The sequence below is a fragment of the Oncorhynchus kisutch genome, linkage group LG19 (genome assembly GCF_002021735.2).
Source record: "Oncorhynchus kisutch isolate 150728-3 linkage group LG19, Okis_V2, whole genome shotgun sequence".
Lineage (NCBI taxonomy): Eukaryota > Metazoa > Chordata > Actinopteri > Salmoniformes > Salmonidae > Oncorhynchus > Oncorhynchus kisutch.
Window position 1 is genome coordinate 46,256,729 of NC_034192.2, and position 23,513 is coordinate 46,280,241.

Sequence of the window (23,513 nt, forward strand, 5' to 3'; positions counted from 1 at the left end):
TTGTCCTGTCCCCGAAGGCCCTCAGTGTTCTACAGGAGCACCATCAAGAGCATCACAGCCTGGTACGGCAAGTCCACCGGCGCTGACCGGAAGGCACTACAGAGGGTGGTACACTCAGCTGAACACACCATTGGGTGCACAATGCCTGCCCTCCAGGACACCTACAACACCAGGTGATGCAGGAAGGCCAAGAAGATCATCAGGGACCTCAGCCTCCCGAGCCACGGCCTGTTCTCCCCCCCCCCCCCCCCATGCAACAGTAACCAATGAGGGGGCAGGGCTTAGAGAAAGGTCAACTGAGATAAAACAATACCCAGGCAAATTACCCGTGATCATTTTAGTAACACTGACAATCAGTGTACAATCTCATTTAAGTACAGATGATGAAATACAACAGGTGACTGAGTTGTATAGCGTGTCAAAAACTAACCATGCTGGAGGCCTAGCTGACAATATACAACAGGTGTTGGTTGAGTAGAACATCCCTAGGCTCACAGAGCTGTGACGTAGCTATTCAACTCTTTAATACAGTGTCAAGTGTAAATGAATCAGTCCAAATGGAAGCGACTGAAGTCTGCCATTATCACGACGTGCAAAGGGAGGAGAGAGGCGATGGAATTACAATTGGAGCCAGACATCATTTACCAAAAAGTACCAATTAGGTCTACAATGGGGTGAGGTAGCGTTCTCTGTTGCCCTTGGTCTGAGAAATATTAAGTGGTGCTGAACCTTGTCTTTATTTTGCAGCTGCTGCACCTAAACTGGAGCTGGAATTTAATGTGATCTCTCCTTCATCCATGTAGCATTGACCTGACAAATGGGCTATTCTAGTACTACTGTGACCGTTCTCTATGCAGTATAAGTGTCTCTGAGTAAGATATGTTACTGAGGCAGACCTGCTTTATGTTATATTGTGCGCACACACACACACACGTCTCTAAACATGACTGCCATTATAGTGCAGCGTATTCTAGTTCCCTAGGTGGATTAGCTATGCGTGGACCTGCTTGTCTCTAAGCTGGTGGGAGTGGGGGGACTTTGATGAAGAGCACCGGTGGGGTTTGAGAGAGGAAAGCTCCAGTCCTGTGACATTGTCAGGGCCCAGTACTGAGAGACCACTCTCCTCTCTCCACTGCACCCGCGCTCTCTCTCTCTGTCTCTCACACACCCAACCACCGTGGTTGTTTTATTGTTGCCTTCCCCTCTGTTTCCCTACGCCTTCTGAGGAAGGAATTGTGATGATATGCATACCTTTTTGGGGTCGGGTGTTTAATCATGATGTAATACATGACAAATGAACTGGTAATGATCCCATTGAGGAGGTACTCCAGAGTTCAAATGACTCTGCTAGCCTTGAATGCATCTAAATTCAGGTAGAAACTCACTGAGACCTGTTGTGCACACGCTCCCAAACAACTGCAAACTGTCTATTGGTGGAGTTATTTTGCACGTCAGAAAGAATTTAGCTCAGGTTGCTTAAATCAAACATTTCTTACAAAAGAACGTGTATTTCTTCAAGGACAATCCGTTCTGAATGTGCATAATTTGCTATAAATATTCAAATTAATATGCAAGATTTTCAGTAGGTCCATGGTCAAGCTTTATTGCAAGGAAACGCTCCTTCAAGTGAATATATTAGGAATATGGGAGTGATTGTTAGCCATCACCCATTTAGTGTAACATTAAGACAAAGCCCATTATAACTGGACAATAGAAACAGAACTCTTGAGGAAAGCTTTGAATGCAGACTGAGGTATATGGAATACACTAAAGATGCAGAAGATGAGGTCTGATGGACTGACTTGACTGGCTTCACTTTCAAATGCAAGTGAACACACACACACACACACACACACACACACACACACACACACACACACACACTGCAGGTTATTAAAGTAAGCACTTCTCGTTGGATGAATTTTGCAAGGCAAAGTACACCTGAAGGCAAATAAAGCTAGCAGGAAGTAGGTTGGAGAGTATCTAAGCAGGCAGGTATTAAACAGGCCAATATTTGAAGTAGGGGGGGGGGCTTCAAATAAAAATGCACAGTGGCTACCCTGAACAGTCCTGAACAGCTCTCATCTGAGCAGAGAAAATTAAAATCAGTGGGACATCGCAGAGAAGCAATGTGAAGTGGAAAACAGTTGGGGGGAACGAGTGGGGAAAAACAGGAGCCTTGACTAGTCTCTCAATCCAGGTCACCCCCTGCGGCCGGGCTAATGTACAATAAACCAATTACAAGCCATTAATATTTAAGGCGCTAATCTCCACTCATATGTGATTTATTAAAACTGTGGAAGGATGAGGAAGGAAAATGGCTGACCCTGAGTGAAGCACAGTAGGCCGGCTGCCTCCAAACAGAGGTAAATTAGCATAGGGTTGCGCTTTGCTTTATTGAGACAAATTGGACCCAGTGCTCAAGAGCAATCAGACAAATGGGTCCCGTTCTAAATGTGCTATCAGGTGTCAATCAAGGCCATGGGAAGCTAGATTTTTCATATTAACACCACATTTGATTATCCACAGGGCGCTTCAGCAGAATATGATTACGTGTATCTCCAAAATGTGCTCATTGATTGGAACGTGCACGGGCTTCCTGGGCTATCGACACATTTTGGCAGGGCAAGAAGCAAAACTCTCCTTTTGCAGACAGTGTGGTGGTTTATCGAAGAAGTGTGTGTCAAACGCACTTGATCTTGTTTTGGAGAAGCACTGCTGTGAGAGTATGTGCGGTTGTGTGTGCGTGTGTCTAAGAAACTAGGCAGACTTGACTCCAGATGGACAACATGAGGGTTAGGCAAGGGGGGACAGGAGCTAGGCAAGGGGGAGCTAGGCAAGGGGGGGACAGGATGGTGATTTCGAGAGAGAAGAGAGGAGAAACATGAAGGCTGAGGCTGCTCTGGCAGATGCTCCCCTCATCTCAGTAAACAACATCAGCAATAAACAACGCTGTCCTCAGGGAGGCCATCAAACCCCTGTTCCCAACATCTTCAGCACACAGGTTATCAAAAGATTCCTTTATCATCTTACTCTGTGCTGTTAATATGAGCCAGACTAGAGAACAGTCCCACAGTGGGGGAAAAAAGTATCTTCTGTGGAATGGGGCCTCCGACAGCCTTTATTACATTGTCTGTGTCTTCGAAGACATTCTCATGACGGTGTAGGGATGTGTCGCTTTGCTCAGTAACCGGCTTCTCAAATGGTTAAAAGTATAATCTGGTGGTCTGGAATTGATGGGATGAAAAGTGGAATTTCTTTACAATTATAATTATTTTATTTTGTCGGAGAGAGTAAAATAGATCAACTACACTGAGTATACCAAACATTAGGAAGACCTTCCTAATATTGAGTTGCACTCCCTTTTGCCCTCAGAGCACCCTCAATTCATTGGTGCATAGACTCCATAAGGTGTCAAGCGTTCCACACGGATGCTCGCCAATATCGACTCCGATGCTTCCCACAGTTGTTTCAAGTTGTCTGGCTGTTCTTTGAGTAGTGGACCATTCTTGATACACACGGAAACTGTTGAGTGTGTGAAAAACCCAGCAGTGTTGCAGTTCTTGACACAAACCGCTGCGCCTGGCACCTACTACCATACCCCGTTTAAAGGCCTTTCAATCGTTTGTCTTTGCCATTCACCCTCTGAATGGCACATATGCACAATCCCTGTTTCAATTCTCTCAAGGCTTAAAAATCCTTCTTTAACGTGTCTCTTCCCCTTCATCTACACTGATTGAAGTGGATTTAACAAGTGACCTCAATAAGGGATCATAGTTTGCACCTAGATTCACCTGGTCAGTCTATTTAATGGAAAGAGCAGGTGTTCCTCATGTTATGTACACTCAGTGTAGATGCCTTGCGTGACTCCCATTGTTACTGGGTGACCCTGAAGCAACAGCCCAATAGCGAACCAGAGGTACTACCCATTATGGACATTCTCCTCTGGGATGGGGAGTGTGTGTGTGCCACCTCTGGACCTCTGTGAATTGGAGGCAGCCCCCCTTCATGGTTTGAAGCAACAGCCCAATAGAGAACAGTACTGGCATTGTCCATTATGGATCCCCAGGGGAGTCTGAATACTGGTGCGGTTACTGGACAGGGACCTCAAAGCATTGGCGAAGGCCGCCCTTCCTGTTTAGAAAGTACTGCAGCACAGGCTTGGTATCCTCTGAGGAGCCTTTGCCACGCATGAGCGCTTTTGATCAGGGTACCAGGTCAGCCCGGGTGTTAAAGGAGTTATTAGGGGACTTATTAGGGCATCAGGGAGCCAGCTAAACCCCCGCTGATTCCATCATTACCGGCGCTGTGGCAGGGTCATTACCACCCCGCTGCTGGGGCTTTGTAGCAGGGATTGAGGCACGGCTGGTGGATGGTGTGCACTGGCAAGGGCGGGAGCGACGGGAGGTTCTAATGGGGGCTGGAGGGGGTTGGGAGGAAAGCTGAGGGATATGATCAAATCCTGGGTGATAAATGGGGAAGCCCTGGCCAGAGCTATCTCTGGGACTGTGGGTTTGGCCACAGTTTGGTCCTGTTCCTTCAGAGTTGACCTTTAGATGCATTAAGGCTGGCTTTCTTCCTGGAAATGGGAACTGGGCATTAGTTGTAAGGCTAAAAGACAGCAGGACACCAGAGGTGGATGATGGGTAGAGGGAGTGGGTAAGCAGGACAAGCTCTGCACAAAATTGGAAATAAATCCATGCAGACAGATATATTACAAAAAATAGTAACCTTCTGTGATTTTGGCTGGAGCATGGGTCTCACAGTTTGGAGTGTGTCGGGGAGGCAAGCTTATTCATTTTCAAAAAAGTTGCATTTCTCTGTCATTGCAGTTGTTAATTAACGTTTAAATTGGAAACACCATTTCACATGTTCAGATACCTCTACTCTAGCAAATGTCCATCAGGGGAAGAAATACACAGCAAGCCTCTATCAAATGACAGCTTCATTGTGATCTAAGACCACACTTTTATTAAGTAGAGGGGATTTCAATAGCTCGGCTGAACCCAAAAAGTAATTTCTCGACCTGTAGACCGTGACATCTCTCTCTCCCTGCCCACCACGGGTGGGCACCGGACGGAGCGCCAGGATCATTAGCGGCATCTACGTCATTAACACAGAGGCATGCTGGGAGAGGGAGGGACCGGTGACCTCGGCTCAGAGGGGTCGAGCGCAGCTGCCAGTCTCCTCCCTGAGGATAATGACTGGGCCGGCTAACAGCCCAATTATTGACATGCATCTTCATTAGGCTTATGGGTAGAACGGCTCGTGTAGTGTACAGCAATGACAAGGGACCCGTACTCACAGACCACTTACTGTACACAGCCATCCATCAACGCTATGATATACTAAACTAGAGATGCAGAAGGACAGTAGAGTTGGTTAAATAGGTTAAATAATTTGTCATATTCGGTTTCGTACAATAAGGTCTACTAACTATTATCGTAATAATGTATATGCCGAAAAATATGTATAAATATTGACACACTTTGAAACAGTGCTGGCACCATACCAGTATCACCATACTGGTTACTATCATGGCAAAGAAACAAAACACAGAGCTGATTTAACTTCTTCAGGAAAACTGCCCTAATGTTGGAAACAAACATCATTATGTTGTCATCTAGAGTCACATTTATTTATTTTCCAAGATATAGCACAATATTTTACATACAGTTTGGTCTGATTAGTGTTCATTTTTGCCATGGAAAACATATTGGGATACTGGTATCATCCCAGCCCTACTTTGTTATACAGTAGACATATGGGGTATTATTTAACTGTTATGCTACTGTAGTTGTTTTGTTACGGTTGGTTTCTCTCTCTTCGTTTTGTTGCTGCCACGGACTGATGAAAAGCAGTGGGGTCTCCTTAAAACATTCAGAGGCCTCAAACACATGTCATCATTATGTCGAGGCATATGTCCTCTGTCTGTTTAGCAGGCGATGTTGGAGACTGAGAAAAACCTATTAGGAGAATGGGGGTTGAAAAAGTTTGCCAACATCAATCTTATTTCAAACAGAACTGAAAAGCCCGGCCAACCGAATGACTTTTCAAATGCAGCAGGCCATGCTAGGCACTCAAACCACAAGTGCATCTGATTTGATCCCCGAAGCTGAACGCAGGCAGAACCACTGATTGATACCACCAAGTGAAGGAGTCCGGGTTAAAGAAAAGAGAGAACGAGAAAGGGAGGGAAGGAAAGAGAGAGATTGTATAACAATACAAAGAAGCACTGTGCACTCCAGAGCCGATTGAAATAAGACAGAACTAATAGAACCTGGCACAAGGAAACACTTCCATTTCCCCCAGCATCGCAGCAAGTTCTGGCCTGGCAGAGAGAAGGGGTTGTTTGGGGGCAGTTTAAAGGAGATGGAGAATTAGATGCAATTATTGACCTCCCCTCTTTCAGTCTTGGTAGGAGGTGATGAGCGATAGGGGTCTCCTTAGCAGGTTATCAGGGGACAGGGACAGTGGGTGGTCTGGCTATTCCACAGGAGCCCCCCTGTAGTGCTGTTTTCTAAAGGTCAAAGTATCACTTCTCTTCCTCTTCCTGGGAAAATCAGGTTAATCCACTGAGGTGAACAAGGGGCTTTAGAATCCAATGGATATCGGCACAATTCATTATCCTCTCTGCAGCCTGGCAAACAGCTACAGTTTGGTGAGTAAATTAAATGTAAAGTAATGCGAACAGGCTAATTCTTATATTCAAAGATTCTGCTTGCTTTGAGCAGCCCCTCTGCCAATACCGCTGGGTTCAAGCGGTGGGGATGCTAGCTGTAATTGCAGCAAGGTAGCCCTAATTGGAAATACAGTAGGAATCGGATCATCTTAAGAGGCCAGAAGCAGAGCTGCAAATCCCTGTTGATGATTTCCCTTTCTTGTTAAAACCCATTAAATGGCGAGGCTCGTAAAGCAGCGGGGGACACCGCCAGTCTTGCACTCAATTGTTTTCTGAGGTAAAGCCCTATGAATGAAATGTGCACTGGAGAAAGTAAGACATCTCAGGGGCCTATAAAATAGTGTGGTGTGTTTTTCAGACAATGTGAGTAACAAACGTGACTCCCAAGTAAAGGCGAGTTAAACAGAAGCCTTTTGCACCATTTTTCGAGGGCAGCTCCACAGGGAACACATTTACACCTGCTTGCCTCATCTTTCACCTCAGTCTGACAATGTGTGCTTTAGTTGGAAGAGATGGCGGGAAGGAGGGATGATGGAGAAAAAAGGGGGACAAGAAAAAACAACACGGAGCGCAGCCCAAACCCTCCACTAGATAGACAAACACGGAGCGCAGCCCAAACCCTCCACTAGATAGACCAACACGGAGCGCAGCCCAAATCCTCCACTAGATAGACCAACACGGAGCGCAGCCCAAACCCTCCACTAGATAGACCAACACGGAGCGCAGCCCAAACCCTCCACTAGATAGACCAACACGGAGCGCAGCCCAAACCCTCCACTAGATAGACCAACACGGAGCGCAGCCCAAACCCTCCACTAGATAGACCAACACGGAGCGCAGCCCAAACCCTCCACTAGATAGACCAACACGGAGCGCAGCCCAAACCCTCCACTAGATAGACCAACACGGAGCGCAGCCCAAACCATCCACTAGATAGACCAACATGGAGCGCAGACCAAACCCTCCACTAGATAGACCAACACGGAGCGCAGCCCAAACCCTCCACTAGTTAGACCAACACGGAGCGCAGCCCAAACCCTCCACTAGATAGACCAACACGGAGCGCAGCCCAAACCCTCCACTAGATAGACCAACGCGAAGCGCAGCTCAAACGCTCCACTAGATAAATAAAGGGGGCAATTTTCCTGACAAATGAAGTTGGTTTCGAGTTGGGACTCGTTTGGCAGGTTACTGGGAGGATTTAAAATCCTTGGTAATATGGTGTGATGGTAAGGTCTTGTGAACGTATTACTCTACCCAGGCCCTATCCACCTGCACCATTCTCTTACTAATGGTAGAGATACCAATATCAACCTCATCTCACGCTCTAGAAAAACAGAATTCCCTTCATCTGGTACAGGAAGCTCAACTGCATGTGTCATTGTCAAGACGGCTGGGAATCGAAAGTTCAACTGTCAGTATAGACATGGGGTCAGGCTCTTCGACAAAGGCAGAATAACAGGAAAACATTAAAGCACTTCTTAATCTAACTCATCCTTAGATCTCACCCGTTTAAATGATTCCCATTGTAAAGTGAAGGTAAAAGAATAAAAAGAGGATGGCATCTCGTTTTGGTCAAATCCATCACTTCCCTCCGCGATACCGTCGCACATTGTCACCCGCTTTTAACTATGCCTTCAAAAGGATATAAGAGAATGGAACTCAGGATATCAAACATTAAACAGCATTTTTCATTCATGAGCATTTCATGTTCTGTTTCAACAATAGATGGAGAAGAGCTGAATCAGTGAACATGCTGTGGGCGTAATTGATAGGGATCCAGCTAAGGTATCTCCCAGAGGAATCCGCTATATCATGCCTTTCCAAGCTGCCAGCGGGAGAGCAGGGCTTACCTATAGAACCAGAATGTTCCATGAAAGAGGGAGAATTATAATTTGAAAAAAGACACTGAAAGAAATGTAAAGCAGAGGTATGGCTAAAGTGCCTATAATTCATAGACCTTATAGAATACAAATAAAGGAAACAAAAAAATAAGAATGTAGATTAAATAGGATAGCAAATGGAATACAGTATAAATACTGCATAATACTACATTAAGCAGTGTTTTATATTTGCAGAATCTGAATCCCTTGTTTGTCCAAGGTGAAAATGGAATTACACTTCTGAAAGAACAGAGAAATACAGCACACAAAATCGACTATTCATTATGGCTGGTGTTAATTAGTAACCATGTTGCTCCATTGGAACGCTATGCTTGCTTTGTGATATATCTCTCCCTTGCTGAACAGCACAGAACAAAGCAAAAACCTCTCTCCTCCCCCCTCTGGTTGTTTTTGGGTGTTGCTGAATAACAGAGGTGTCATGGTATCACAGTTGCAGAACAGACAGTGTCTCGTTCACTCCTGCAGAGAAAGCAGAGACTCGTCTCTGGGGCCTTTCCCCGTGGCTTCATTAAGCCCGGCTACAGCCGCTCCCTTGTTTCCGCTATTACGTTATTCTCTTCATCTGTATTGTGCCAACACATCACCTCCCAGCTTAGGGGCTATATTGCTGTTTATTTCAAAGAAAAACAGGAAGATGAATATTGTTATGTCGTCTTCAGGGGAAAGAAGATAGAGGAGGAGGGGAGAAAAAGAATAGAGGAAAAGAAGGGGAGGAGGAGAGGAAAAGGGGAGGAGGAGAGGAAAAGGGGAGGAGAAGAGAAGAAGAGGCTAGGGGGGGAGGACAGGAGGAGAGAATAAGAGGAGAAGGAAAGGAGAAGGAGGAGAGGAGGAAAAATAAAGGAGAAGGTGGAGAATAGAAGGAGAGGAGAGGCAACAGAACAGTGAGGGCTGCTGGGTAGTCATCACCCCTAACAACTCAGAAGGGCTGTGATTCCAGAAGGGCTGTGATAACAGGCCCTTTACCCCTCCCTCCCACTAGGGCAGGGATTAGATGAGTGTGTACACACTACACATGCTGTCAGAGAGCAGGAAATCACTGGCATTGTCATGGGAGAAATATCCAGCCAACACACCACCACACTGCCTCTCCCTCAAATCACAAACTTGCTGTCCTTCTGCTTGTGTTACTCATCAACAAGTTAGATCTCTGAAAGCAACTGGCCGGGACAAGAGTATATTCCCTTGGCTTTCTTCCCAGGGTGCCCCTGTGGAGGAGCGTCTACTTGACTGGAAAAGGGCAGAGTCAAGCGTGACTGTCCTCAGTTCACCCACACACTGTACATTCAGTGCATTTGGAAAGTATTCAGACCCCCCCGACTTTTTCCACATTTTGTTATGTTACAGCCTTATTCTAAAATTGATTAAATAGATTTTCTTCCATCAATCAATCTACATACAATATGACAAATGAATGCATATGTGAATATGAATATGAATATTTTTATGAATATCCCATAAAAATAAACAACGCCTGCCTTGTCTTGGCTGTGTGCTAAGGGTCGTTGTCCTGTTGGAAAGTGAACCTTCACCCCAGTCGGAGGTCCTGAGCAGGTTTTCATCAAGGACCTCTCTGTACTTCTCTCCGTTCATCTTTGCCTCAATGCTGACTAATCTCCCAGTCCCCTGCCACTGAAAAACATCCCCATAGCATGATGCTGCCACCACTATGCTTCACCGTAGGGATGGGGCCCTCTGACATGCACTATCAATTGTGGGACATTATATATACAGGTGTGTATCATTACAAATCATGCCCAATCAATTGAATGTACCAATAAAGTTGTAGAAACATCTCATGGATGATCAATGAAAACAGGATGCACCTGAGCTCAATTTTGAGTCTCACAACAAAGGGTCTGAATACTTATGTAAATAAGGTATCCGTTTTTTATATTCTTTATATATTTGCAAACATTTCTAAAAACAGTTTTTTCTTTGTCATTATGGGGTATTGTGTGTAGATAGAGGATTTTATTTTTATTTAATCCATTTTAGAATAAGGCTGTAAAGTAACTAAATGTGGAAAAAGTCCAGGGGTTTGAATACTTTCTGAATGCACTGTACATGCAAAGATATGTTCAAAAGCATTCAGATATACACTGAGAAACGCAATCACATACACAACACCTTTTGACTTTTTCGCAAAAATTCACATTGTGTGGGAGTCCTTTTCATCACGTACACACATACTCTGAAAGCCACTCAACAAATTCAAAGAACACCCACAAAACACAGCACAACAACAACAACAACAATAGCAGCAGCATCAGCAGCAGAACCACTAATTGACTCAGAGAGATTTCAACCCACAACCATCCACGGCCGGATTGTTCAAAGACAACAAAAAAAAAGGGGGGGGGGGGGGGGGGGGGTTAACTATAATTAACATTTGAGAGACAAATGGTTTCCTAAAGTGTCAGGAGATGAAATTGTTTTCCCAGACCCGGGTGGCCAAACTAAGTGTGTGTGTAGATTCATTAGTAAAGGAGTAGAGATAGATGGGGCCTGCTTACCTTTGGTCCTGGAGGAAAAGCTGAGGGAGAGCTGTTCAAAGAATTCTTGATTCTCAAACTTCTCCTCTTTGACTTTGATCCAGAAGCAATTCTCCGCCATTTCCTGAGGCACTATCTGCAACGACAAGGAGGATTCCATTATCGCAAGGCCCAATCAGCAGCTGCCATTCCTTCCACAAGCGGTCCGGCTGCAACTCCACTTAAATGCCACTTCTTCAAACACCACTCACCTAGAAACGGTCAAGCATTTTGTGTGTGCGCGCTTTGGAGATCACCCGTCATGTTACACATTGCACTCCATTTTTTCCCCCTCATTTATCACAAAACACAGTTTGATAAAGTTTGTTCAGATTGCCAGCGATTTCAAGCACCTTTCTACTATGACACACGTCCCACAGTTTTTGTAATGTTGTAATATTGAGGGCTCTTGTACAGATGGATTGATGACTTTGTGAGGAGCAAGGATTGCATGGAGACGGGTATAACTATTTAGCAACCACAATAAACACCATTCAGCCTGTCACTTCCTGTTATTAAGAAAGCTTATCCAACGCAATAAATACATTGGCCAGTCACAAAATATATCAGTGACTAGGAATATTACTTCAGCTCAAAATAATCATAATAATAGTCCCAATAGTCGTGAAATAATCATACAATAATATGCCAAGATATTGTGAAAATGTATTCTGTATTAACCCATCCACACTGCTCCGGCCAAACGCCACACCCACATTTCTTCTCCACAACGAATGTATGGAGCGATCAGTAGAACAGCGGAATTAAATGCAGGATGAGTCGTCAGGCAAGTATAAGCCATCAATATGAAAACTATTGACCAGTATTGATAGTGACACATTGATCAAATACTTGTTTAGGTGCATTTTGGATTATTACAGTGTTACGGCCCATCTTGGATTATTCCAATGTCCATTTTTGAGAGATTAGGCTGGGTGGACGTACTCCCAGAGCCCTGCAAAACGCTGTAGGTGCTCTGTCTAGCTTAATTGAAAGCTTCAGTATATTGGCCATCTAGTCTGTCTATTTGTTATTTTCAAATTCCATATTCTAGTGTTTGTCAACATATTGTAAATATTTTGGATCCATCTTTAGTAATATATTCCGTTCTTGTAAATAAATTAATATTTTGTCTTTGTGAAGGAAACAAAAACATGAACAAACCAAATTCACCAAAGATTTGCAAGGATTCATATAGTTTTGTCTTAGTTTGTAGTTGATATATTTTCGCTTCACCTCACCATTGGTTCTACCTCTATATTAACCACAGTTGATTAAAACACTAGAGAGCAAGCGTTCTCACCAAGAGGGACATCGCTCTACTACATAAATGTGACAGTGCAAAATAATTAGATGTGCCTAGAAGACCTCATGCCAACCTGAGACTTGAAAGTTCTTGTTGACTTCTCCCGCCTTTCAACTCTGTACATGGAATGAAACGGCCCTTTGTTTATCCTGCCTCCAACCCTGGCCTATTGTACCGTGGCCCGATGGCAGGCTCCTATACATACAGAACTGACAACAACCACACCTTGCTGTATTTGTGCTTGATAATTGGCTAGTAATGTGCGTGGCGATGTCCTTCAGAAGTCCATTACGGGTTGCGTAGAGTGCCTTGGTCTGTGATGATGACACGGTCATGACACAGTGTGGGCCGGGACAATTGGTTTCTCATTGCAACCTGTGTTATTAGCCCCTTAACAAGACAAGGCAACGCAAGTTGCAAGGGCACTCACTAGAGAGAGAGAGAGAGGGGGAACCACTTGACAAGAGGTGTTTGTTGTAAAAAGGATACAGACAAAACAGGAGCACAAGTGACTAGGGCTGTGGAAGTCATTACATTTTGTCATGTCAGCCGGTTATTGTCATGCAAAAGACTGCCGGATTCATGGAAATTGACCGTTAATTAACATAAACATGTTTAGCATCTCCAGGCCACTGATGCAAGCCTTTGGAACATCTACATTTAAACAAGACTATTAAATCAATTTATTATACACCATCCCAATAAATCCATTTTTATTTTTTTTGCAGGTCTAGAGAAACATTATGATATGAAGAAAATGTCTTTCAGAAGAACAGGATATGAGTTGGCCTGCTGTATCTTACAGTACCTGGCTAAGCTCCATGCCATAGGCTGTGTTCACTTTGCTGACAAGATATGATTATAAGTCCAGGCCATTAATTTATACATATTTTTATAGCAAAAATAACATAATTGAACTTATAATATAACTGAATAAAATAGAAAGGATATTTTTCCAATTACAGAGCGAGTGTGCATATGAAGTGGCTATGTTGAGTAGCACGCGCTCCAGCAGGTATATCTCACTGGTCACCCCCAAAGCCAATTACTCCTTTGGTCGTCTTTCCTTCCAGTTCTCTGCTGCCAATTGCAAAAATCTCTGAAGCTGGAGACCCATATCTCCCTCACTAGCTTTAAGCACCAGCTGTCAGATCAGCTCACAGATCACTGTACCTGTGCATAGCCCATCTGTAAACAGCCCATCTATCTACCTACCTCATCCCCATACTGTATTTATTTATTTATCTTGCTCCTTTGCACCCCAGTATCTCTACTTGCACATGAATATTCTGCACATCTACCATTCCAGTGTTTAAATGCTATATTGTAATTACTTCACCACCATGGCCTATTTATTGCCTTAACTCCCTTATCTTACCTCATTTGCACTCACTGTATATAGACATTTTGTTTTCTTTGTTTATTCCATGTGTAACTGTGTTGTTGTATTGTGTCGAATTGCTATGCTTTATCTTGGCCAGGTCACAGTTGCAAATCAGAACTTGTTCTCAACTAGCCTACCTGGTTAAATAAAGGTGACATAAAAAAATTAAAATAAAAGTGATAGTTTGAAACAGGTCCAACAGTATATGCTAGATTTAGAGTTATTTGACAACTTTAGTTGTGAATGATACAAACCTTAGAATGCCTTAGAAATAAATATATATCTGGGCTGCATGATGCGACTACAGGCTATTTATGATATGAGAAATTCGCAAAAAAAAGCTTGTGCTCTGATCCTTGCCTCCGGCTGCACAGCTGTTCTCTCATCAAGTGATCATACTTTCACCCATCAGACTATTCTCAATTTAATCTCATCTTTACTATTATGTCAAATTAGTTCTGATTCAGAATGGCCCATTATTAAATGGGCAGGAACAGGGGCAGGGGAAAAAGACGTCATCTGTATGCACCTGAATAGTGAATGGAGGCCGTGAGCCGTCCATTTTTTTTTATTCTTCTCGTGATATCCAGTTGGTAGTGACAGTCTTGTCCCATCGTTGCAACTCCCGTACGGACTCGGGAGAGAAGGTTGAGAACCATGCATCATCCGAAACACAACCCTGCAAAGCCGCACTGCTTCTTCACACACTGCTCGCTTAACCCGGAAGCCAGCCGCACCAATGGGTCGGAAGAAACACTGGCGCCATGGGACAAGGACATCCCGGGCGGTCAAACCCTTCCTTAACCCAGATGATGCTGGGCCAATTGTGTGCCGCCTCATGGGTCTCCTGGTCGCAGCCGGCTGCGACACAGGCAGGCATGGAACCTGGGTCTGTAGTGAAGCCTCAAGGACTTCGATGCAATGTCTTAGACCACTGCTCCACTCGGGAGGCCCTCCACCAGTACATTTGGTCAGCTACTTCGGTTTTACAGCGGAGAATGTGCTTATCCCTTTCATGCCCTGCCTCCAGTCCTCTTACATACAAGAGAGCCTCATTAATAAGAGAGCCTCATCAAAATTGCAACAAGCGGTTCTGTGAAAATTGAATTTAAATCAGAAGCCACTGCCAAATTTCTGGATAGGGCTGCGCTCACAGCATATCAGCTGTTAAGACACTGATGCCCTTTGCAACCACATACTTATGTGAGGGTGGATTCTCGGCCATCATTAGCATGAAAACTAAATACAGGCACAGACTGTGTGTGGAAAATTATTTAAGACAGACTCTCCAATACAAATCAACATTGCAGAATTATGTGCATCCTTTCAAGCACACCCTTCTCATTAACCTGTTGTGAGTTATTCACCATTTTCGATTAACAAATAAAGGTTTTATATGTAAGATGGCTAAGTAAAGAGCAAAATTATTGATTATTATCATATTACTATTTGTGCCCTGGTCCTATAAGAGCTCTATGTCACTTCCCACGAGCCAGGTTGTGACAAAAACTCACACTCAGTCTTATGTTTAATACATGTATCATATAGTGTGTGTGTGGCAGTCTTACAATGATGGCAAAAAACAACATTTGAGAGTGAGCTGACCCTGGTGCTAGAGGGAGTACGCAGCTGGAGGTTAAATGTTTGAAGGGGTACGGGACTATAAAACGTTTGGGAACCACTGATCTAGAGTAACATGTTTGCAAGCCTATGAATTCAACAATATTTTTTCAAAAGCTCTATTACTATTTTCAAAGCTCTATTACTATTTTCAAAAGCTCTATTACTATTTTCAAAAGCTCTATTACTATTTTCAAAAGCTCTATTACTATTTTCAAAGCTCTATTACTATTTTCAAAAGCTCCATTACTAGGCTATTCAAATACAAATTCTAAGCCAACTCTGAATTTGTTGAATTTAGACTAGACCAATTATCTACCAATGATATCTTAAATCAGTATTTTATTTTTCACAGTCAATGAACCAATATTATCGCCTAGGGCTATAGGTTCTCTATAGGTTCTCTCACACTCATGGACAGACATTTTGGAGAGTAGCATAAGGTTACCAGTCCATCCAGTATACATGCTAATACAGTCCACACTCAATGGTGATTACTAGAATTTGTTACATTTTGGAGTATAGGCTAGACCAATTATGTACCAAAGACATGTTAAATCAGTTTAGTTTTATGTGTGAGGGCTGTTGTGGTGATGGTATGATGGGAGACTAGTAGCTGTAGGCCTCTCTCCTCTTGCCCCTCGCCGTCTTATTTCCATCACTATGGAGGGGCCTACCGCAACCCTACTGTAGCTAATTCACATCAGCTTCTGACGCTGTGGCTCTGCTCTGCAAACAACAGTGTACAGTATCATGTGTATGCTTATTACAGAAGTCATATTCAAAGGAAGCCCTCACAAATATCCATTGGATGTGGTAGTAAAGGAAGCACCACGGAAATCAAGGAACTGCAGAGGGTTGGACATTAAGGCTGTGACGATACCAGTATTGCAATATTTTTTCCATTTCAAAAATGAAAACTCTTAGACTATGTTTACACAGGGATCCCAATTCTGACCATTAATTGTGCAAAAGATCAGAATGGGTCTGTTGTTTTAAACGCAGCCTTAGATGTAAACATTATGATTAATCCCTGATACTGATGGACACATACGGTCATTGTAGTAAGCATACAGTTTGGAACAAGGCCGTTTCATTTTTAATCACTTGCATACTTAACTTACACTCATTGGCTCCTGTGACAGGAGACCATGTTCATGGGCCGCGACACTCCTACTCTCTGGAAGCTTGAGGTAACTCATGCCATGCTAGAGTGGTTACTTGAAAGTTTGATGGCCCTTGACAAGGTAACCTGCTGTGAATGCAAAGCTCAACCACAGATGAAGGATGAATGAAGTGCCCCTCTGAACTCCTCTATGGATTGCCTATTGAACCCAACCAGCACATGAGAAGGAAATTAGAGTTGAGTGGCATAGGAGTTCAGGAAGAGATCGGCTCTGCATTTCGTGGATTGGCTGGTCATATACTTACTGCTTATATTGACAAAGGGGGAGGGGTCTCTGAGGTCATTTAGTTTCTTTCTCATTATTGTCTTGTCTACGCGAGTGGGCTAATTTATAAAATTACAGTTGTGTCATTCTGAAAGGATAATTATAATTCTGCATCGTTTGTAAACCAAATTGACTGGTTTGGAGATAATTGCATTGTTCATCTCATGTCTTGCATATCGGGGGGGGTAACAGAATGTGAAGTCTAAATATTACAATTTCACCCTGCTTGAAGAAATTATCAGCCTTACACTGGAAAACAGCCTGGTTGCGTGATTACAGCTAAATACGTTTGCAATTGTGCGATGATTACGGTTGTACGAGAGATTCAATGGCAAGCACTTTTCTAATTGTTTCTTATTTTTCCCTATTTTACTTCGTAGTGCTACAATAGAACTGTTCACTTTCTTTCGAATTTGTAACAATCCACGAAATACTGTGCTGAAATAACATTGTGGAACTCCAAGAGAAATGCTTCAATTCCTTTGAAATCAATCACTTTTAGATGAAAATACGAGAATGTTTCTAATGGACAAATGCTTCCAATCGACGTGGAGCACGTCAAACACAGCAGGGACGAGCCAAATCTAGACGCCCCCCTCTGCTTAACCGTGTCTTACAGTAGATGACAGATACTGACCCTAACCCACAGCTTCTGGCCCTCCTCTCTCCACTCCATTGATACAGCAGCATGTCCCAAATCACTGCTTTACCCCACTGCTGCAGCCCGCCCTCCATGCATCCTCCTCACCAGTCTCAAAACGAATTGTAGCTCCAGCACTGTATCGACGGATCCCCTCAGCAGAAGCTGATGCTGTCTAATTTAACTAGTGCCCCACCTGAGTGTGTGAGGTAGTTTGCCAATACAAGCCTGCCCACTGGTTGTTGCTAAATACATTTGAGGATTTTGTGGGAGACACATATGTAGTCTTTTTTTTGGGCCTCTTTACACAACCTGCTCAAACGAGCACCCTCCCAAAATGGATTCATTAACAAAAGGAAGACTGTGATATTCTCATTAAGTGGAGTACAGTGTTGTAAAGAGGCTCCAGTTAAGTGGTAGACTAGAAGCGAGGGTTGGGGTTAGGGACATGTCACTGCTGCTGCAAACCGCCATGAGACACAGCTTGAGCAATCATTTACTTTGCCGTAAACATGTGGTTCACCAATGGTACGGTGTTCTCACTGTAAGAGAAATTACAGCACCTCCAAGCAACAATCTCCATCGACACTGCTTGAAAAATCTGTTACATGCTTTAAAAAAGAAAACAGGGGAAAACGGATGACTCTGGTCCTAACAGAGGAGACGGATGACTCTGGTCCTAACAGAGGAGACAGATGACTCTGGTCCTAACAGAGGAGACAGATGACTCTGGTCCTAACAGAGGAGACAGATGACTCTGGTCCTAACAGAGAAGACGGATGACTCTGGTCCTAACAGAGGAGACGGATGACTCTGGTCCTAACAGAGGAGACGGATGACTCTGGTCCTAACAGAGGAGACAGATGACTCTGGTCCTAACAGAGAAGACGGATGACTCTGGTCCTAACAGAGAAGACGGATGACTCTGGTCCTAACAGAGAAGACGGATGACTCTGGTCCTAACAGAAAAGACGGATGACTCTGGTCCTAACAGAAAAGACCGATGACTCTGGGCCTAACAGAGAAGACCGATGACTCTGGGCCTAACAGAGAAGACCGATGACTCTGGGCCTAACAGAGAAGACCGATGACTCTGGTCCTAACAGATAAGACCGATGACTCTGGTCCTAACAGATAAGACCGATGACTCTGGTCCTAACAGAGAAGACCGATGACTCTGGTCCTAACAGAGAAGACAGATGACTCTGGTCCTAACAGAGAAGACAGATGACTCTGGTCCTAACAGAGAAGACAGATGACTCTGGTCCTAACAGAGAAGACAGATGACTCTGGTCCTAACAGAGAAGACAGATGACTCTGGTCCTACCAGAGAAGACAGATGACTCTGGTCCTACCAGAGAAGACAGATGACTCTGGTCCTACCAGAGAAGACAGATGACTCTGGTCCTAACAGAGAAGACAGATGACTCTGGTCCTAACAGAGAAGACAGATGACTCTGGTCCTAACAGAGAAGACAGATGACTCTGGTCCTAACAGAGAAGACAGATGACTCTGGTCCTAACAGATAAGACAGATGACTCTGGTCCTAACAGATAAGATAGATGACTCTGGTCCTAACAGAGAAGACAGATGACTCTGGTCCTAACAGAGAAGACAGATGACTCTGGTCTTAACAGAGAAGACGGATGACTCTGGTCCTAACAGAGGAGACGGATGACTCTGGTCCTAACAGGAGACGGATGACTCTGGTCCTAACAGAGAAGACGGATGACTCTGGTCCTAACAGAGAAGACGGATGACTCTGGTACTAACAGAGAAGACGGATGACTCTGGTCCTAACAGAAAAGACGGATGACTCTGGTCCTAACAGAAAAGACGGATGACTCTGGTCCTAACAGAAAAGACCGATGACTCTGGTCCTAACAGATAAGACCGATGACTCTGGTCCTAACAGATAAGACCGATGACTCTGGTCCTAACAGAGAAGACAGATGACTCTGGTCCTACCAGAGAAGACAGATGACTCTGGTCCTACCAGAGAAGACAGATGACTCTGGTCCTACCAGAGAAGACGGATGACTCTGGTCCTAACAGAAAAGACGGATGACTCTGGTCCTAACAGAAAAGACCGATGACTCTGGGCCTAACAGAGAAGACCGATGACTCTGGGCCTAACAGAGAAGACCGATGACTCTGGTCCTAACAGATAAGACCGATGACTCTGGTCCTAACAGATAAGACCGATGACTCTGGTCCTAACAGATAAGACCGATGACTCTGGTCCTAACAGATAAGACCGATGACTCTGGTCCTAACAGAGAAGACAGATGACTCTGGTCCTAACAGAGAAGACAGATGACTCTGGTCCTAACAGAGAAGACAGATGACTCTGGTCCTAACAGAGAAGACAGATGACTCTGGTCCTAACAGAGAAGACAGATGACTCTGGTCCTACCAGAGAAGACAGATGACTCTGGTCCTACCAGAGAAGACAGATGACTCTGGTCCTAACAGAGAAGACAGATGACTCTGGTCCTAACAGAGAAGACAGATGACTCTGGTCCTAACAGAGAAGACAGATGACTCTGGTCCTAACAGAGAAGACAGATGACTCTGGTCCTAACAGATAAGACAGATGACTCTGGTCCTAACAGATAAGATAGATGACTCTGGTCCTAACAGAGAAGACAGATGACTCTGGTCCTAACAGAGAAGACGGATGACTCTGGTCTTAACAGAGAAGACGGATGACTCTGGTCCTAACAGAGGAGACGGATGACTCTGGTCCTAACAGGAGACGGATGACTCTGGTCCTAACAGAGAAGACGGATGACTCTGGTCCTAACAGAGAAGACGGATGACTCTGGTCCTAACAGAGAAGACGGATGACTCTGGTACTAACAGAGAAGACGGATGACTCTGGTCCTAACAGAAAAGACGGATGACTCTGGTCCTAACAGAAAAGACCGATGACTCTGGTCCTAACAGATAAGACCGATGACTCTGGTCCTAACAGATAAGACCGATGACTCTGGTCCTAACAGAGAAGACAGATGACTCTGGTCCTACCAGAGAAGACAGATGACTCTGGTCCTACCAGAGAAGACAGATGACTCTGGTCCTACCAGAGAAGACAGATGACTCTGGTCCTACCAGAGAAGACAGATGACTCTGGTCCTACCAGAGAAGACAGATGACTCTGGTCCTACCAGAGAAGACAGATGACTCTGGTCCTACCAGAGAAGACAGATGACTCTGGTCCTACCAGAGAAGACAGATGACTCTGGTCCTACCAGAGAAGACAGATGACTCTGGTCCTACCAGAGAAGACAGATGACTCTGGTCCTACCAGAGAAGACAGATGACTCTGGTCCTACCAGAGAAGACAGATGACTCTGGTCCTACCAGAGAAGACAGATGACTCTGGTCCTACCAGAGAAGACAGATGACTCTGGTCCTACCAGAGAAGACAGATGACTCTGGTCCTAACAGAGAAGACAGATGACTCTGGTCCTAACAGAGAAGACAGATGACTCTGGTCCTAACAGAGAAGACAGATGACTCTGGTCCTAACAGAGAAGACAGATGACTCTGGTCCTAACAGAGAAGACAGATGACTCTGGTCCTAACAGAGAAGACAGATGACTCTGGACCTAACAGGTGACTCTGAAGGCCTTTGAGTGGCATCTAGCCATTTAATTTGCATCTCCCAACCGAAGTGCATGCGGAGGCAAGGTTAATGCAGACGTACATTGTCATTGCCATGCCGGGAAGGAGACAGATGTGAAAAGTTGCGCACTCATGAATGCAAACACACTCATTTTCTTACAGTGAAAATAAGATAAATGAGAAAAACATAATAAATACATTTCAATGAACTTTGTCTCTAATTAGACGTGCAACCTTGCTATATGACTTGCCTCCATTTACGCAATTACTGATAATGCGATTCAGCTTGATTTCAACAGGGTTTCATAGTGCGAGCGAGAGACAACAATTTCCTTTTGGCTGTTGTCAATAATTGAAGATTAAATAGCAAGGTCACACATAAGCATATGCAAAACACCACTAAATTAATGCCGCTTGCAACTCCTAGAATCCCTCGGGCGATAGATAAATTAACTGGAAGTAGAATAAAGCCCATATGAAGAGAACAGCCCCAGTTGAAATCGTATTTAAATGATGGAATATTACACAACACATTGTCTGTATTCAATTATGCTAAGAGTGTGTGTGAATGCAAGTACACTCGAGCAGCGGAAATTGTTTACGTGAGGATTTGTAGTGCAGAGTGCAGAGTAGTGTACCCTGAACGCTTGCCTGAATAGACCGACGGTAGTGTTGAATAGGGTGCACTCTCTCGATTAGTACCTACAGCTCCATCTGTCGCTACTTTACCTTGGACCAGTTGATCCTCTTCATGACGACCTCAGGCTTGTAGGTCTTCTTGGCCTCCAGTCCATAAGGCAGCTTGATGACAGGTATGGCCATCATAGGAGGCGGAGGGATACCTGGAGCCCCGGGGAAGGGTGGGGGAGGTGGGGGACCACAACCGGGGGGAGGGGGTGGTGGGGGTGGCCCTACGCCTGGAGGTGGCGGGGGTGGAGGCGGAGGGGGCATGCTGGCCATGCCAGGAGGCGGCGGTGGAGGGGGTGCCAATCCCCCCGGTAGGGCTGGAGGTGGGGCTCCTGTCCCGGCCGCCGCTGGTCCGGCTGCAATCTACAAAGATGGGAGATCAATGTTAATGATGGTACATATTCCCCTGTCATCCCTGCACTCATGTCATCCCCGTCTGCCCTGCAAATCATGTCATCCTTGTCAATCGTAGGCTGGGGACCTGGAGGCCAGAGATTAACCACCATTACACCAGTCTGGCTAATGGACCTGGGTGATGTCTCTGTTAGGGACTGAAGACGGTCATTACACCAGTCTGGCTAATGGACCTGGGTGATGTCTCTGTTAGGGACTGAAGACGGTCATTACACCAGTCTGGCTAATGGACCTGGGTGATGTCTCTGTTAGGGACTGAAGATGGTCATTACACCAGTCTGGCTAATGGACCAGGGTGATGTCTCTGTTAGGGACTGAAGATGGTCATTACACCAGTCTGGCTAATGGACCTGGGTGATGTCTCTGTTAGGGACTGAAGACGGTCATTACACCAGTCTGGCTAATGGACCTGGGTGATGTCTCTGTTAGGGACTGAATATGGTCATTACACCAGTCTGGCTAATGGACCTGGGTGATGTCTCTGTAAGGGACTGAAGATGGTAATTACACCAGTCTGGCTAATGGACCTGGGTGATGTCTCTAAGGGACTGAAGATGGTAATTACACCAGTCTGGCTAATGGACCTGGGTGATGTCTCTGTTAGGGACTGAAGATGGTAATTACACCAGTCTGGATAATGGACCTGGGTAATGTCCCTGTTAGGGACTGAAGACGGTCATTACACTATCCATTTGCTGGTAAGCACATAGGAGTCATTTTATCAGTACCCTATCAGCCAGCCAGAGGCCAACACTCAGAGGAGTCATTTTATCAGTACCCTATCAGCCAGCCAGAGGCCAACCCTCAGAGGAGTCATTTTATCAGTACCCTATCAGCCAGCCAGAGGCCAACACTCAGAGGAGTCATTTTATCAGTACCCTATCAGCCAGCCAGAGGCCAACACTCAGAGGAGTCATTTTATCAGTACCCTATCAGCAAGCCAGAGGCCAACACTCAGGAGTCCTAACCAGCTCCGCTCCACCTCACACTGGGGAAAGTGGGTCGCTCAGTTCCCTGAGACAGTCTACCAGACACATTGAATATGTAGTTACATAAACAAGAACCTAATAGGCAGCAGAACAATATTGCAGGGAGGTATGTCACCTTTCCCATTAGAAGTACTCTGGAGAGATCTCTGACATGCTGAGTATATTTGTGGCTATATGTGTCTGGATGAAGCACTGTGTACGTGCAATCGCTGTTCAGTTCAGAGTGTGCGTGTATACACCTTTATATACACCATTCAGAATCCAATAAACACCC

General features: G+C 44.8%; 1 protein-coding gene across 6 annotated transcripts in view; it reads right to left on the reverse strand.

Moving 5' to 3' along the window:
• diaph2 (diaphanous-related formin 2) overlaps window positions 1–23,513 on the reverse strand; it is a 717,979-nt gene that overhangs the window by 433,835 nt on the left and 260,631 nt on the right. For all 6 annotated transcript variants that reach the window (XM_031797927.1, XM_031797925.1, XM_031797929.1 and 3 more), the window contains 2 exons: window positions 21,879–22,199; window positions 11,100–11,214 (listed from right to left, as the gene is read on the reverse strand). In XM_031797927.1, coding sequence (XP_031653787.1) covers window positions 11,100–11,214; window positions 21,879–22,199 — 436 coding nt within the window. The remainder of the gene's footprint in view (window positions 1–11,099; window positions 11,215–21,878; window positions 22,200–23,513) is intronic.